The following is a 15,820-nucleotide window of genomic DNA, read 5'->3' on the forward strand; positions in this document are numbered from 1 at the left end:
TCAGGAATAAAAGCCTCATTAAAACTTCCTTCCAAACCCAACTTTCAAGAGCAACTCACTTGAAGAAAAGGAAATTGCTAAAGACCAAAACGCCAGTGCAAACCTAATTACTTACTTTGGTACATTTTGTTAATTACATTCTTTTTTCTTCTGCTCTGTTTATATGAAAATATAGCAACTTAATTATTGCAATGTGGTTTCAGATAACAATATCCAACTAGATAAAGATTAGAACATAAACTAATCATGGCAAATGACAGCCTCTAATGGGATTCAAGGGACAGACTTCATATCTATTGGCACTAATTCAGTGGAGGACACCAGCACCTCTGTCTGAGTCGGTCATCCAGCTTCAATCTTGTCCTTCTCTTTCCCATTCTCTACACAGTAGAGTGATTGTTCTAAAACTCAAAATATTATTATGTCACTGCCCCTGCTTAATAACCATCAATAGCTCCCTAGTGCCGAGAAGGTGAAGGGAAAACTCCTTAACTCAGCCTCTAAGTCTCTGCAGGGTTGACTCTATTTCCCTTTCTCGTCACTCATCTCACGACCCCAGCCTCATTTTCTCCTGATTCTCCGTCCCTCAGCTCCCTTTCCTCGCTCCTACTCCTCCCCATATGTTCTCCCATTATTGGCAATTTGTTTCCTTTTACCTCTGTGCCTTTTCATGTGTTCCTTCTACCTGGAATACCTCATACTACCTTCACCTGGCATACTTGTGGTTAACCTGTAACAGGCTCAGGAGTCACCTCCTCCAGGAAGCCCTCTCTGGTCTCCCAGGCTGGATTTGTTTTTTTCTCAGCATAGCACTTATCATACTTTGTTAAAACCGACTGTTTTGTCTGTCTTCCATTAGACAAGATAGAGTAGGGACTTGTGGTGGTTTTAAAATATGTCCACAAATGCTTTCGTACTCCTTCCTGCAAAAAGTAGACCCAAATTCCCCTTCCCTTGACTGGATTTAGTGATTTGATTCTAACAAATAGAAGACGACAGGCGTGATAATATGTAATTTATGAGACGAGGTCATAAAGGCAGTGTGGCTTCTAGCTGCCATGTTGCGAGGTCACTCAAGCAGCCTATGGAGAGGCTGATGTGCTGAGGAACTGAGACCTCCTGCCAACAGCCATGTGACTGGGCCGCTTTGGAAGTGGATCCTCAGCCCCTGAAACCTTCAGGGAGACTGCAGCCCTGGCCAACATCCTGACTGCAACCTCCTGAGACGTGGGGAGCCAGCTCAGAACCACGCCCACTCAGCTAAGCCACGCCCCAATTCCCGACCACAGAAACTTGAGATAATAAATGTTGTTTTAAGGCACTCCATTTCGGATAATGTGTTCATAGGAGGCATCCCACACATAGTTATTGCATGAATGAGTGATGGATGAATGAATGAAATGAATAAGTGAGGTCGGTAACTTGCCATAGTCACATAACCAGTTAGAAGCCAGGCACGAAGGCTGGCTAGGGTCGCTTTCTGCGATAGCCCACTCAGATTGCCCCAAGCTCACTCAGGAATTCAGCCACCATTGCCCCCACAGATAGGTGCCCTAGCTCTGAAGGAATGCTTGGGAAGTGCCCCTCTGCCCAGGCTGGGGCTCTCAAAGGCCAGGGTGGGCCACCTACCCGAGTGCAAAGACGTCTGAGTGCTTGGAGAAAGGGAGCTTGTCTTCCTCTGTATCAGGAGACAGCTGGCGGATAATCTCCGGTGCCAGGTGGCACAGCCAGCCATTCTGGATGCGTAGCTTGTCCTCCCTCCTGGAGAAGCAAAGCACAAAGTGAGCCCCGCGTCACAGCCCAGGGAGGACCAGTCCCCCAGCACTGACCCAAGTCCCTGGACCACCTGTGCTGGCTTTCTTGTATCCCCCCGTTGGGCACTGCCTGACCTTGTACTGGAGGCTGAGACACAGTGGGACGTGGTCTAGAGAGAAACATGCAACACCCAAACCATCATCGGGTTCCTTCGCCTCTGAGGCACCCCTTTCTGCATCTCTGTTCCACAAAACAGCCAATTCTTGTTATCCATGGTAGTCACGTTCTAGAAAGTCTCTGCAAACACTGAATTAGCAAATGCGGAGTTGTTGCTCCTAGGGGAAATACGTATACACACACGAGCACGCACACACGCACACCTCAGGAACAGATCATCTCTTAAATCCTAAAACAACTCATTCTAGTCCATTCCATTTTCTTTATTCTCCACAAGAGAAACCAAGGCTCAGAAGTGTTCAGTGACTTGCCCGAGGCTGCCCCGCGACCAGGTACCAGAACCCCGTCCAACGGGCCTCAGAGCTGAAGGGTCTTGCACTGCATCACGTGGCACTGCCCCCTCCCGTCTCCACCCCTCTGGTCAACTCTGTATGACTGAAACAAGAAGGAAGACGGTGCCCTAGTTCATCCCTAGCTGGGAACATGTGCGCCAGGTGACTCAGATTTCCCCCCACCCTGTGCATGCTCGTGAATGTACCCAGAGTATGCATGTTGGGGTTGCAAATAAATTCGAGAAGGTGCATTCGCAAATATGCAATCTGTGAATGATGAAGATTAACTGTATTTACGGAGCACCTGCTTATGCCTAGGCTCTGTTCTTGTACCAGGAGCACAGCAGAGAATAAGACCAAGAAGAGGGTCCCTGCCCTCCTGGAGCCTGACCTTTGGTAGGAAAGGCGACGACAAATGAATTAAATAAATAGGAAAACATACAGACAGCAATAAATGTTACGCAGAACATTTAAAAGGGGCTGTGTCAAACATAAGAGGGAGTTTGCTTGAGATACCATGTGAGCTAAGATTGGCATGACATAAAGGATCCAGCCACGAGAAGAAGGAAAAGGCTCTTCTAAGCAGAAGGGAAAATTAGGACAAAAGCCCACGGCAGGCCCTGTCTGGCGTGTTCTAGAATCCCAAAGAACATCCATCAGTGTAATTGGCACACATGATGCCATCCCATGTATCTATGGAAACGTATATATCCAACCCCTTGATGATGGGTCTTAGGTGGCTCTCCTTTCATTACTATACATAACGCTGCCATGAACATGTCTGGGTAGGTACCACGAATATATCCCTTCACCCACATCTGATTATTCCTTACGGTAAATTCTTAGAAGAGACGGGAAGCTGGCTCCCTTCACACTTAAGTCTTTAGCAAGTATAGAACTTTCCATTGGGGACTGAAATCTGACCTCCTATGAGGCTTCCCCTGATTCAGGACTCCCAGGAAAGGGCTCCTTAATATGGGGAGAGTAGGCAGGAGGGGGGGAGGGGGAGATGGATACCTCGAACCATCAAGAGTGAAACTGTGAAAGACGAGCCTCCAATATGTGGGGACCTGAGGCTGACTGAATCGTATGGTTTTTCTGAGCTTTGTAAGGTGTGATGGATGCACTGTATTCTTAACTGCGCACATTCATATCCCACAAGGATTCTTGCCCCATCCCAACACCTTCTAGAGCGGTGCCGTTGAACATAACTTTCCATAATGGTGAAAATATTCTCTATCTCTGCTGTCCCATAGGGTGGCCACTGGCCATCGTGGCTTCCAGAGCAACTGAAATCCAGCTAGTGCAACTGAAGAAGTGAACTTTTAATTTTATCGATTTTAATTAAAGTCAAAATAGCCATACGTGGCTAGCAGCTGCTATATGGGACAGACTATTATTTACTACAAATGGCTTTTTTTGACGTTGATATTTAATAGGTTACTTTTTAATGGGACCATAAGTGGAAACTAGCACTTTTTAAGTACACGTTCGAGTTAATATGGAAAATGTTTGTTCCCATCTTCCCTAAAGGCATCCTGCAGACGATGATGAGGGGAGGAAAGAAGCCTGATGAGCGAGGCTCCAGGAGTTTGGAGTGCTGGCTTTGGTCTAGATGATTCTTTGGGTGGAGGCTGTTCTGTGTATTGCACCTACTAGAAGCCAATAGCCTCTCTTCTCCCCTGTTGTGACAACTGAAAATGTCTCCAGACATCACAAATATCCCTGGGGAACGGGAGAGCCCCATTGAGAATCACTGTTCTAACTGATACATAAAAATAAGAAAATGGTCCAAATTTCAATCTTTCAAGCATTAGTGATACATAACCTGCTCCTGTGCTCTATACAGCAGACCTGACAGAATACATCCTCTGCTAGAAAACAGGACTCAAATCCATTAGCCAGCCTTTGACTTGGCAGGGCAATGAGTTCTTGCTTCTACAATCGGGGACACTTGCAGGGTTTTAAGGATCCATCTGTTGTTTACTAGCTCTGTGACCTTAACCAGACAAGTCTCCATTTTCCCATCTGCAAAATGGGTACATTAATTTCACACGGCGGGTACAAGGATGAAAAGGAGACAATGCAGAGTACAGGGCTGTGTCAGCTACTGGGGCCACACAATTAGTGGATATTATTATCTACAGATTTTTTTTTTTTTTATCGACTCAGAAATGAAGTTGAGACTAGAGCCGAAAATAAGAACATCATCCAAAAGAGGGGCCGAGGCATGGCCAGCTGACATTCTCTGGCATGATCAGGCCATTGGGGGTGGGGTGGGGTGGAGTATGATATTGCTGCTGAGAGGGCAAGCTTCCCAGTTCCCATCTCTTTCCAACCACCCCTGTTACCTCTTCCTGACTCGATGGGTCAGTGGGAGTTTGGAATTGCAGGGTGGGGCCAGGAGGATGAGTGGTAGTCACTTGATAACCATGAGCCTGGGGCACGCATGGGCACATGCCTCGTAGGGGGCCAGGAGCCAGGCCTAGCAGACACCCTGGGGTGTTCTGTTCCCATGGCGAGGGGCCCACGGGTGACAAACCCAAATCATCTTCATTATGGCTATTATTATGGTTAATAACAGCCTGCGGCAGCTGGCACAGTAGTGCTGGCATCTAAGGGACACCTTTTTTGAGGATGGCAGAACAGCTGCACGCTGGCAATGCTGGGATATGCTTGGGGAAGCCCTGGGGTACGTTTGGATGTTCAGGATGTGCTCACTTCATTGGGTCACCCCCACCCCCACCCCAGGCCAGATCTCCCTGAGCTGGGTACCCAGAGCTGTGAACAGCCCAAACTCTAACTGAGGGGAGGGCAGGAAGGCAATTAACTCCTGCAGAGTGCCTACTGTATGCCAGGTTATTCAACCCACTTAATCCTCATAAACCCACAATTGGATGGATTGTGGAGTGCTGTTCTATGGATTGGACTGGATCAGATCCCTGTTGCATGGATGAGGAAACGCGTACGTGACCTGCCCAAAGTCGCGGAGTTTGTAAAACGTGACAAGAGCTAAGATCGACTTGATCGCAAGTCTTTAAAACCCCCGAGAGTAGACTCTTCGCCACAATTCTGCACTAATTCCTGGAGAAAGAACACCAGGAGGGAGCAGAATTCTAAACTAAGCCCCATATGTCACTGCAACAGGGATCAAAGCACAGGAAGCCAGTGATGGCTACTGGTCAGTAACCAAGAAATGTGGATTTCTTATTGGGAATTGACACTGAGGGTTCCCTGACCCCTCCGGACACAACCAGGTTTGTGTTGACAACCAGGCTGGGGCAGAGCGGGGAGGAGGTGTTGTCTGGGTAACCCGGCCGGAAGCCACCTTGCCGTTGAGGTGAACTCCCTTCCTGGTTGACACTGGGCCTCCATGAATGAGCTACAGGAAAGGATGCGGAGGTCAGTCCATTTCCTTTCTTCCTCCCCTTCTTTTGGTTTCAGGAAACCAAGAATCTGAAAGGAGGAAAATCAGAAGCCCCATCCCCCTTTCCTAGAGGATGGACATGGCACTAGGAGAAAGGAAGCGGATCTTTAAAAGAGCCTGACCCAGGCTAAAGAAAACACCTGCTGGGCCTCGTCTCGTCTGGATACAAATGCCTGGGTTCACACTGATGTCACCAACTGCTTCCTCTGCCCTTCGCCTGCGGTGATGGCAACAGAGGAGTGTGCTGGTGCCCTCACAGCAAACCTCACACACAGGTGGTGCTGGGGAGGCAGAGGGAAGAAAGAATCCTGCACGATCCAGCCCTCCTGGCTTCTGGCTTCTGACTTGAGGTCTCTGGCCATCTAACTATTTACTGATCTATTTGTTCATTTTTCTGTCTATTTATTTTCTTATCTTAAGTGCTGTAGATAGTTTTGGAGACTGCGGTGAATTTGGGGGGTCGGTGGAGTAAAATCTGAGAAAGAAATTCAAGCTTCTGTTTGTTACTACATCGTATAGAAATAGATCAAGTTTCACCAAAGTTTGGACGGTCTGACTTCGATGCAAGGTATTATAGAGAACAAAATTCACTCTGCCTGTGTGTGTGTGTGTGTGTGTGTGTGGATGGGTAGGGCTAGGGTGCACCTTAAAGAGATCAGGGGTTCTCAAAGCAGCTGAAATTGACATAAAATGACAGAAAGTGTGAAGCTACTTTTCTGAAGAGGCATGCCATTTATTATAAGAGGCATGATTAGAGAAAACACATGGGGTTTAAGCTTGAGAGAGAGTGTGTGTGTGTGTGTGTGTGTGTGTGTGTGTGTGTGTGTGTGTACGGGCACACACACACTCCAAATTAAAAGTCACAAAGGGTAGACTTCCTGAATTATGGGTTGTTTGGGATCAAGCTGTTTTTCACAGGGTCAACTCAAGGCAGCTTGCTCTAGGGTGAGAGGCGCCTGAGAGTTAATTACTGAACGATGGTTAATGATTCTCCTGTGTGATACTGGGGAGGTATATGCAAATTAATACCAATTACAACAACTCGGCAGCAGCTACCATCTGTACTGCTTCCTGTGCTCCAGGCACTGCTGGATGCTTGAGGTGTGTTATCTGATTTTTATCCGTGAGGACCCTAGAGGCAGGCATCAGTCCTACCCATCACTTTTCTCGCGGACGCAGAAACGGAAGTTCAGAGAAGTTCCACGACTGGACTAAAGTCACAGTTAATAAGTGGCAGAGCCAAGCTGGGCCCCAGGTTGGGTCTGACTTTACGTCCCTTGCTTCTTAACGATACTCTACTAAAATTCATGCATTCATAAGAGAACCTTGAGCAGAGCTGTTGGGTGATTCCCACTTCCAGGTAAATACTTGGGGTAAGGGAAAAGTCCTCCAGAGAAAATTCAAGGGCAAATAGTTTGCAGACTTGGGGATGCTCTGTGCTCACTCAAAGGTGCCATTTGCAAGTCAGGCCCCAGGGGAATCAGAGCATGACCTGAGTATCAGCTCAACAGCCTGGCCACTCAGCTAAGTGACCTCAGGCCTAACACGGAGTCTAGGTCACTAAAGCCATGTGGGATGACGTCCTATGGACCCCACCTCCGCCAATGTCTGTCAAGAACCCTTCTGAGCCCTTCCACCACCTCTCACCTGCCAGCCTGCAGCACCCCGGAAATGCTGAAGAGCCCAAAGTCTGTGATCACCACTTTGCCGTTGTCGTAGAAGACGTTCTTGGACTTGAGGTCCTTGTGAAGGATTCCCTTGGCGTGGAGGTAGCCCATGCCCTGCAAGGAGCAAGGAATCGGGGACTTGCCAGAGGAAACCTGAGTGCTCACTGCCATCCTGGCTTGGGGTCATGGGTCCCACTCCTTGCCTTGCCAATGAGACCACAGTGAACCGCTGTAGAGCCGGGGCCCACATGCAAAGGCTTGCAGGTGGGGTGGAAGAAGGCACGGCAGCTGGGACCAGGGAGGGTCCCTAAGACACAAATCTGCCACCACCCTCAGACCACTGCAAAACCATCTCCATCTAGCTCTTCTGCTTCCTGAATTAGAAACAAAGTAAAATGTCTCTAGAGGGAAAAGGGGTGGGGACAAACCTGAGCTGAGGTCTCCAGAGAAAGGAATTCCATCAACCAGCTCCCCTCATGTGCTCTTTGAAAAATACCTCTTCTGCAGGGGCCTTGGTCCTTCCGTCTAGTTAACCCAGGCCACTGCCGAATACACCGTGTCCCTCCAGAGACTGAGCATGACACGATAATAAAAAACATGAAGAACCTAGTGGTGGTCTAGCTGAAGGGTGAAGGTCTCGCATTTTTTTTTCCTTTTTTGCCTTTATGAGCAGTCACATTCTTATTTCTTCTCACAACTCAGTTCTGACACTTCCAGTGGAAATAAAAGACTGACTACAACTGACTAATGAGGCACCTGCCAGAACACGCAGGATATTCCGGTTTGTTTTAATTCCAAACACCACCCACCAATGTGATGTTTTCCCAGAAGCTGTGGAGAGCGATGGCTGACACTCACGGGAATTCATGGATCTGAGGGGTGAGGGATTCTCACAACGAGCATTTCTTCCCTCTGGTCCCTACGCACATCTAATGATCACGGTGATAAGGCACCAGAGTGACACCAAACGCTGGTAGACCATCCCTAATGGTCGTTATCTTGGCAAAATTCTTCCATACACACGGCCTGGTATTTTCTTTTCTTTTTTTTTGGTATTTTCAAGTCAAGTGTAATTCCTTTTAAGCCCAGGCGATTGGTCTGTAGGCAGACCATGAGTCTCGGGTGGGGGGGGGAGCGGGTGTACCGTCTTTCGGGGGTTCAGGGAGGAAGCCCCAGACCCTACGGTACCTTCACAATCTCTTGGGCAATCTGCCTGGTTTTGTTGACATCCAAGACAATCTTGGCGTCCCTCACCACCGAATAGAGTGTGCGTCCCTTACAGAGGCTGAAAAGCAAAAGGACAAGAGAAGTCGTTAGCAGTTGTTACGATAAGGGCGACCCACAGCAGTGATTAGACATGACACGTGATAGCGTGGACTCGTGGACAAGCCTCTGTTATTCCTACGAGGTAATAAGCCTGGGACTGGACCTCAGAGCTGGTTCTGGAGTGTGGGTCTGGGAGCAAGTTCTTCTGGTTCTTCAGGATCTTTCTTCTCGCCCTCCCGGCCTCCCGCCCCCCGCCCGCCAGCATCCAAGGACACCTACAGAATCTAGCCACGGTCCACCTATCGCAGGGTCTCACAGACGGGAAGCTGCACATAAACTGACAACTTCTGGGATCCTCAGACACCACTCAGACGACACTCTGCTGGCCACTCGTCCCAGCTGCTCCCACTTGCCGGGAGGCACTGCTGTGTGGGGACAGTGACAAAAGACCAGCAAAGCAGTGGCCGACGTGTACTAAGTACCATCAGCAAATGACGCATTCAAGCCTGTAGACAGGGGTATGTAAACACCAATAACACTCCCCCGAACCAGACGCCTGTATCGATAGAGGGTTTTTCAAACTATTTTCAGCCTCATTGAGTTCATTTCCAAGACCAGATGAATGACAAGATGAAAAGGGACATTATGCAGTGACAGGAACACCTCATTTAATTGCCAGCATGCCCATCCATCCTTTTCCTCCAATGTGAGCCCAGTTCCTGGCACATACATAGCAGAAATTCAATAAACAGTCACTGAATGAATGAATAAAGAAATGAATGAATGAATGAGTTCTAGATTCACCAGAATATCCCCAGCCCCTAACACCATGTCTAGCTCCTGATATCCAATGTTGGCAGAAAGAAGGAGTGACATTAGCAAAGTTCATTTTCCATCTACATCAAAATAAGGGCTTGGATTTTTCTTTTAATCTATGACCTTATTGCTGAAATACTCTATACATTTTATTCATTGTTTCAGAATTTAGACTTAGCTGATCACGTGGTTGAATTTAGAACTCTGGTATCAGAAAATCTCAGTTTGAATCCCAGTCTGTTCCTTACTGTGTTTCTTTGGATGGGTTATACTTAACCTCTCTGGGCCTCGGTTTCCTCATCTATCAAAGGAAACTAATGATATCTACCTCATAGAGTCAGCATGAGGACAACATGAGAAAAGGAGCTTGGTACCATGCCTGGCACCTGGTGGGAAGTGTAGCACCGTGCTTAGTTAGGAGAACAGAGGCCCAGAGTCAGACTCTATGGGTTAGAATCCTGGCTTGTCAGCTAGTGGCTGTGTGACCCTTGGCAGATGAGTTAAGCTCTTTGAGCCTCAGTTTCATTATTAGTAAAATGGGGCCAACAGTTCCTGCTTTCTCGGGTTGTTAGGAGAATCACATGAAATCAGGCACGTCAAAGTATAAGCATCTCCCCATGCATGACACAGAATACGTACTCAGGAAATGCTGGCTATTGTGAGAGGTAGTAAATGATCAACATACCTATACACTTGTGCAAATATATAAATTATACATTTATACACACATCACATAAGTCTTATTTATCCATCCATTTACCTACTCACCCAAAATGCTGCCTATAACCACCCATGATCTTTGATTAAGATTCACTTCTTCACCTGCTTAAGGTGAGATTCCCAGGGTGGCTGACTCATCGGGAGTCTGATTCACCTGTCCCAGGTTGCCCAGTAAGTCAGCAGGACGCAGCTATGATGATTCAATGCTGTCCCCAGTTGGTGGCCCACCTCGGTGTTTAACGAGGGCTGAGTTGGAGAGCAGGGCGAGGGCTGAGCTCTCAGCAGGAGCAGGCATTAGGCAGGTGTCCAGGGTGGCTGAGGCTTTGCTCATCCAACTAAGTTAGTCCAAGCGTCCACAGCAACTGCTCTGGGATTTCTGTAACTAACATGGGTGCCCTAAAAGCCACGTGCAGGTGGGCAGTGGGGAAGAGAAGGGAGGACAGGATGAAGCCTTACTGAGTAGGTGTGTGGGACCTGTCTCACCTCCACGAATCCTCTCAGCATTCCCACAGGGTCCCCATTCTCACCCCTGTCATACAGGTAAGGATACAGAGACCCAGAGGGGTGGAGAACCTGCTCACAGACACACAGCCATGATGTCAGTCTGTTCCTGACATTTTTCTCCTTTTCTCCTCGCTGTGAGTGCCCAGTTATTGGACATGATTTTCGAGCCATTAAAGAGACATGCAGGTAAGTGAGCCCACATCCAGACTCTACCAGTTACTACTTGCTGGGTGATTCCGGGAAGTGACTTCGACCTCAGTTTCCTCATCTGTAAAATGGGGATAATAGTGACAATACCATCTAACGTATACAAGCCCTTTCTATATGTCAGACCCTAACCTAAGCACAAGAGCCCCACAAGGTGGGTATTGCCACTGTATTTCATTGATTCTAAGATGCATTTTAAAATCTCTGAACTCAGTACATGTCTTGTATTCACTGACAGGTCAGGTTGACGGGCACTGATTTCTTTCTTGGTAGTACATAAAATAAATAGTGCATATTCTAATTGATGGCATCTTAGATTCAATGAAGTCTGGGATCGTCCCCATTTTACAGATGAGAAAACTGAGGCCCAAAACTTAAATGGAGCTGGTATTTGAACCCAGGCAGCCTGGCTCCAGAGCTTGGGCTCCTCACCCCCATCTTTTGCTTCTTAACAACTTTCTCTGAGACTCTGGCACGCCCTCAGCAAATGGTAGCTGTAATGTTGCTATGAACAACACGTATGGCAATGAAAATTAATGAGGCCTGCTGACCTTGGTGGCAGAGTCAGTCTGGAGGTCGGGAGAAGGTGTTTTAGTGACTCAAGGATATATTTAGTACCTCTCTAGCTTCTGGAGCGATAGGCACACGTGCACGCGTGCACACACACATACCCCCCCCTCCCTCCTTCTCTCTCAGTACCTCTCTCTGCAACAAAGATCATGTTTTTCCAAGAAAATGAGCAAGGACCTGGAATTTCTCATCTAATCTGCAGGCCACCATCTCTCCCAGCCCTGGCCCCAGGCAGCTCATATAAGCTGGCTTTCGACCCCACATCCCAGGTGACACAGAGAGCCTTTTGGCCAAGATGGCACAGAAAGTATAAGATGTTTGTTGTAAATCAGCCTGAAAGAGGCTGTCAGAAACAATGAAATAAAACCATCTAGAAGGTTTATCTCCAAGGGCTTCCGTCCAATGTGACTCATCCTGCCAAAACTGCGGCTGAGACAGAAATCGGGATGCTCCTGGCAGTCCCTTCCTTTCCCTCCTCCAAACTCCTTACCAAGCCCAGGACCCAAGCTGGTAGGAAGGGTGGGGAGGGGTGTAGGGGGTGGACAACCACCTCGGAAGACGGTTCGGCTCCTAGTTCAGCGCTGCCACCTCTGTGCTCACTTGGCCTTGGAGACTCACTGTGACGGTACTTATAATCTCCACATTTGTAACTGTGGGTGACCCCAATAATGACCCCCAAAGGTAGCCACGTCCTAACCCTCAGAACCGGTAAATATGTAACCTTGCCTGGCAAAAGGGACTTTGTAGCTCTGCCTGTCTGGAGCTCTTCAGGCAGTTGGTTTCGAAGTCAGCTGCTATGCTGAAAACACTGGGTTCTGTCAGAAAGGATTTACAACCCCTTGTCTCTTGCTCACTTCTAAGCATTCCCCACCTCTCAAAACTCAAAACCCATTTAATTGCCCTCTGCTCTTTCCCCCCCTCCCTTGAGCAAATAAATCCCACTCCAAGGGACAAGTTGCATGCTCCATCAAACTCCAGCCACAGGCAATCTCCAATTTCCAAGTCGTTCATGAATCTAGCACTGGAAGTATTAAACCTTGGGACTCTGGGGCTTTACAATAAAAAATGCCAGGTTAGCTTCCTATAAAAATGGGAAGTGCCAGAAAGCAAGTGAGAAATGCCAGCCATTTGCCACCTGCTTAACCTGACCGTGCGTCCAGGAAATGAAGAGTTATAGAGTTCCATTAAGTAAAGGGGTGGGCTGGGGAGGGCACACATCCCAGTCCAATGAGAAAAATGACAGTGTGCGCCAGCCATAAAAAGATGAAAAGCAGGAGAGCAGGGTTTAGTTTTCGCTAGGGCACGTCCCCTTGTTCTCTAGCCTTTCAGATTCTTGCAAAGCTCCGAGAAGCTGAGAAGCGGGGAGGGGAAAGGAAGCTTAGACTCTCAGTGGGGCTGGATTCTTCACTCCAGAGCCAGATCTGACTTTGCCAAATCCAGAGGCCAAGGACTAATTGACTGTTCGAGCCCTTCAAGGACTGAGATGGGGGTTTAGTCCATGACGGGGGGCACTCCCGCCCCTGACTGTGACCCATGCTTCTGGGCACCTGGTGACATTCTGCCCTCTCTGGTCTGGGCTTTACAAGCGGGGGAATGTTCCAAGGGCACAGGCAGCAAGGGGCGGGGAGGTGTCAGCCTCCAGCTCAATGCAGGAACAACTTCCAGGAAATGGTAGCTTGACTGGTCCTCTGCCTCTTGCCACATTGCCACCATCCAAGACCTGCTCTTCTTGACTTTGTCCAGAGACATCTCGGGACATGCTCCTTCCTATCTCTGCAGCACGTATTCTCAGCATCCCCTGCGGGTCAGCATTTCACTCGGTACCCCTCATATTGCAATCATTCCAGAACCACCTTGGGATTTTTGCCAGATCAGCCAATTTGTATTATTTATTACTAGCTAATAGTTTTCTTTAGATGCACTGCCTTTGAAAAATAAGTGGATTTAAAAAAAATAACAACTTTCTATCATTATCTTTTATTGTTACCAGATGGAAAACCAGAATCCCTAGCCCCAAATAAATGTCACAATAAATACAAGGAAAGCACACACATTGAAAAACAAAATTAAATCGAAGCTTGGCATTGTGGCCTGCCAAATGGTCTGAGCTTGAGGCCGTGCTTTTTGTTAAAACAAAACAAAACAAAAAACAACCAAGTTTAGAAAACAAGGCTTAGGAAGGTGTTAAATAGCCCTGCATAGACACTTTCTCCTTACTATCAACAGGACGATGGAGAGAATTGAAGAAGAAAATCATTGTCCCACTATGTGATTCTGTGTTATTCGGGGCTGGTTGTACCTGACCTACCTTCTGGAAGACCCTGACTCACTTAATCCCCATATCTGCAAACCCTCCTTTCCTGCCAATTACTATTAACAGGTACTACAATGACAGAAGGGCCATTTCTTTGCTCTGACGGAGCTGACATTCTCGTAGAGGAGACAGACAATAGCAAATAGAATCATTTCAAGTTACAATCAGTACAATGGAGAAACAAATATGAGGTCAGGTGAAGAATAAGAAGACAGAGATGGGTGTCTCTATTAAAAGAGCTCAGCATCTCCAGAGAGACCCCCTCCCACTACATCATATTGTTTCAGAGCAAACACGCTGGGCTGATTTCGGGCAACTTCTAACCAAAATGCTCTGAAGAGCAGGCATTGTCTTGTTTAGGATAATGACCATCTCCCGAAAGCCTATCAGGGGACCAGGACAGAGGCAAAAGGTTTCCAGGCATCGTTTTGTTTCAGGCTTCTCATGACTCTCTAAATGGGTATGGTTATTCTCATCGTACCAATGAGGAAACAGAGGAAGTCAGTCAGCCTGGATAGGAGCAGACACTTTAGAATCAGACCCACCTGAGATAAAATTCTGCCCCTTCCCCTTAGGCAAGGTACCTGAAATCGTCGGCACTCACAGTGCTTGGTGAACTGTGAGGTGGGGTGATCAGGTAAGGGGGTTGTTTATAGGTACGAGTATGTGTGTGATCTCTGTGTCCAGTTTTAACACCCACTACTTAGCACTGCTTGGCGATGAAGCGAGGTAAGATGGTAGCCTCTGTTTACAGTGCTCCCCCCCCCCCCCAGGCACTGAACTGAGAACTACTGTGTAAGGCCAGCTTTCCTAGGAGGGGAGACACTGTGTACAAATAAGGAAATTCATGTGCAGGAAGGTTAGGTAACCTACCCAGGGGCCCACAGTCGGTAGGTGACAGGGTCACAATTTGAGTCCAGGTCTCAAAGCACCACATCTTTCCAGGATTCCTTAAGATCCTTTGGGAAAAAATGATTTAGTTAAGGAGAAAGTGGCCCAGCCCAACTCAGAATGCCGGACCTCCGGAAACCCATGTTTGTCCATCGAGCTGAACTGAGACACCCTCCTCCCCCAATTCTAGGCCTTTCTTTCCACCCTCCAAATTCAGGACCAGCCCATGTTGGTCTCATTGTCTGTTTGCTGCTTCTGGTTGGGAATTCCTAGCTGCCACCTGGAGAGAAGCAAGATAGGTTGAAGAGAGCTAGACCATCTGAGAGGGTCTGCATGCCTCCTCATAGGTCCAGTGGGCGGCACACGGCCGGCCAGGCCCAGGGAGGTACTCAGGAACGAGTGAACGAATGAAGGAATGAATGCGTCCTTCCCCCTTCCTTCTTTCCTTTGCCCGTTATAGCTGGGAGAGCTGGGTTTAATGCCAAGGCAGGTTTCTCCCCACTGGCTTAGCACACAAAAAAGACCATGAGCCATAGCAGATCAAGGTAGCAATGAATTCTAGACTCCCCTGCGCCCAGCACCACGTGGCACCAACAGACCAAACAGGCCATTGCCCTGCCCTCCAGGGCTAGATATCGAAACACATCAACTCTTGTTGCTCCCTGACCAGAACCACCTTTTTGGTTTTTTTTTAAGCTGAACAGTAGACTGAATTACTGTTTTAAAAATGTATACACATACCACTTATTTTATATGCATTAAAAATCCACAGAGAGGATTGATTCTGAGGGTAGTAGCAGAACTATTTCCGGGTAGTGGAATTCGGAACTTTGCAAGTTTTTCTTTTTTTTTCTTGCTGCTTATCTCTCTTTTCTAATTTTTCCCCCCATAAACATGTGTTACTTTTATAAAATGAAAAAAAAAAAAAATGTGCCCCCTAGGTCAAGACTGAAATGAAACCAGACACACATGTTTATGCTCGAGATGGTTTGGAAAATATTGAACCAGCGACAAATTGAAATGAGAAAGTATAGTTTGAACTGAATTCATACTCCAAGCAGTTCAGACTTGCTCAAAAAGGTCTCTGGCTATGACTCGAGGGCAGGAGGCAATTTTTGCTATGCTTTCCACACTGGGTTTAACATGATGTAGGCTCACGGTGAATAACTAGTGC

General features: G+C 47.6%; 1 protein-coding gene across 3 annotated transcripts in view; it reads right to left on the bottom strand.

The window, feature by feature from the left end:
* KSR2 (kinase suppressor of ras 2) overlaps positions 1–15,820 on the bottom strand; it is a gene marked incomplete at its 3' end in the record, with an annotated part of 362,386 nt that overhangs the window by 19,405 nt on the left and 327,161 nt on the right. For all 3 annotated transcript variants that reach the window (XM_081036474.1, XM_081036472.1, XM_081036473.1), the window contains 3 exons: positions 8,547–8,643; positions 7,339–7,472; positions 1,630–1,761 (listed from right to left, as the gene is read on the bottom strand). In XM_081036474.1, the coding sequence (XP_080892600.1) occupies positions 1,630–1,761; positions 7,339–7,472; positions 8,547–8,643 (363 nt within the window). The remainder of the gene's footprint in view (positions 1–1,629; positions 1,762–7,338; positions 7,473–8,546; positions 8,644–15,820) is intronic.

This window comes from Rhinolophus hipposideros (genome assembly GCF_964194185.1).
Source record: "Rhinolophus hipposideros genome assembly, chromosome: 24".
In the NCBI taxonomy this organism is placed as follows: domain Eukaryota; kingdom Metazoa; phylum Chordata; class Mammalia; order Chiroptera; family Rhinolophidae; genus Rhinolophus; species Rhinolophus hipposideros.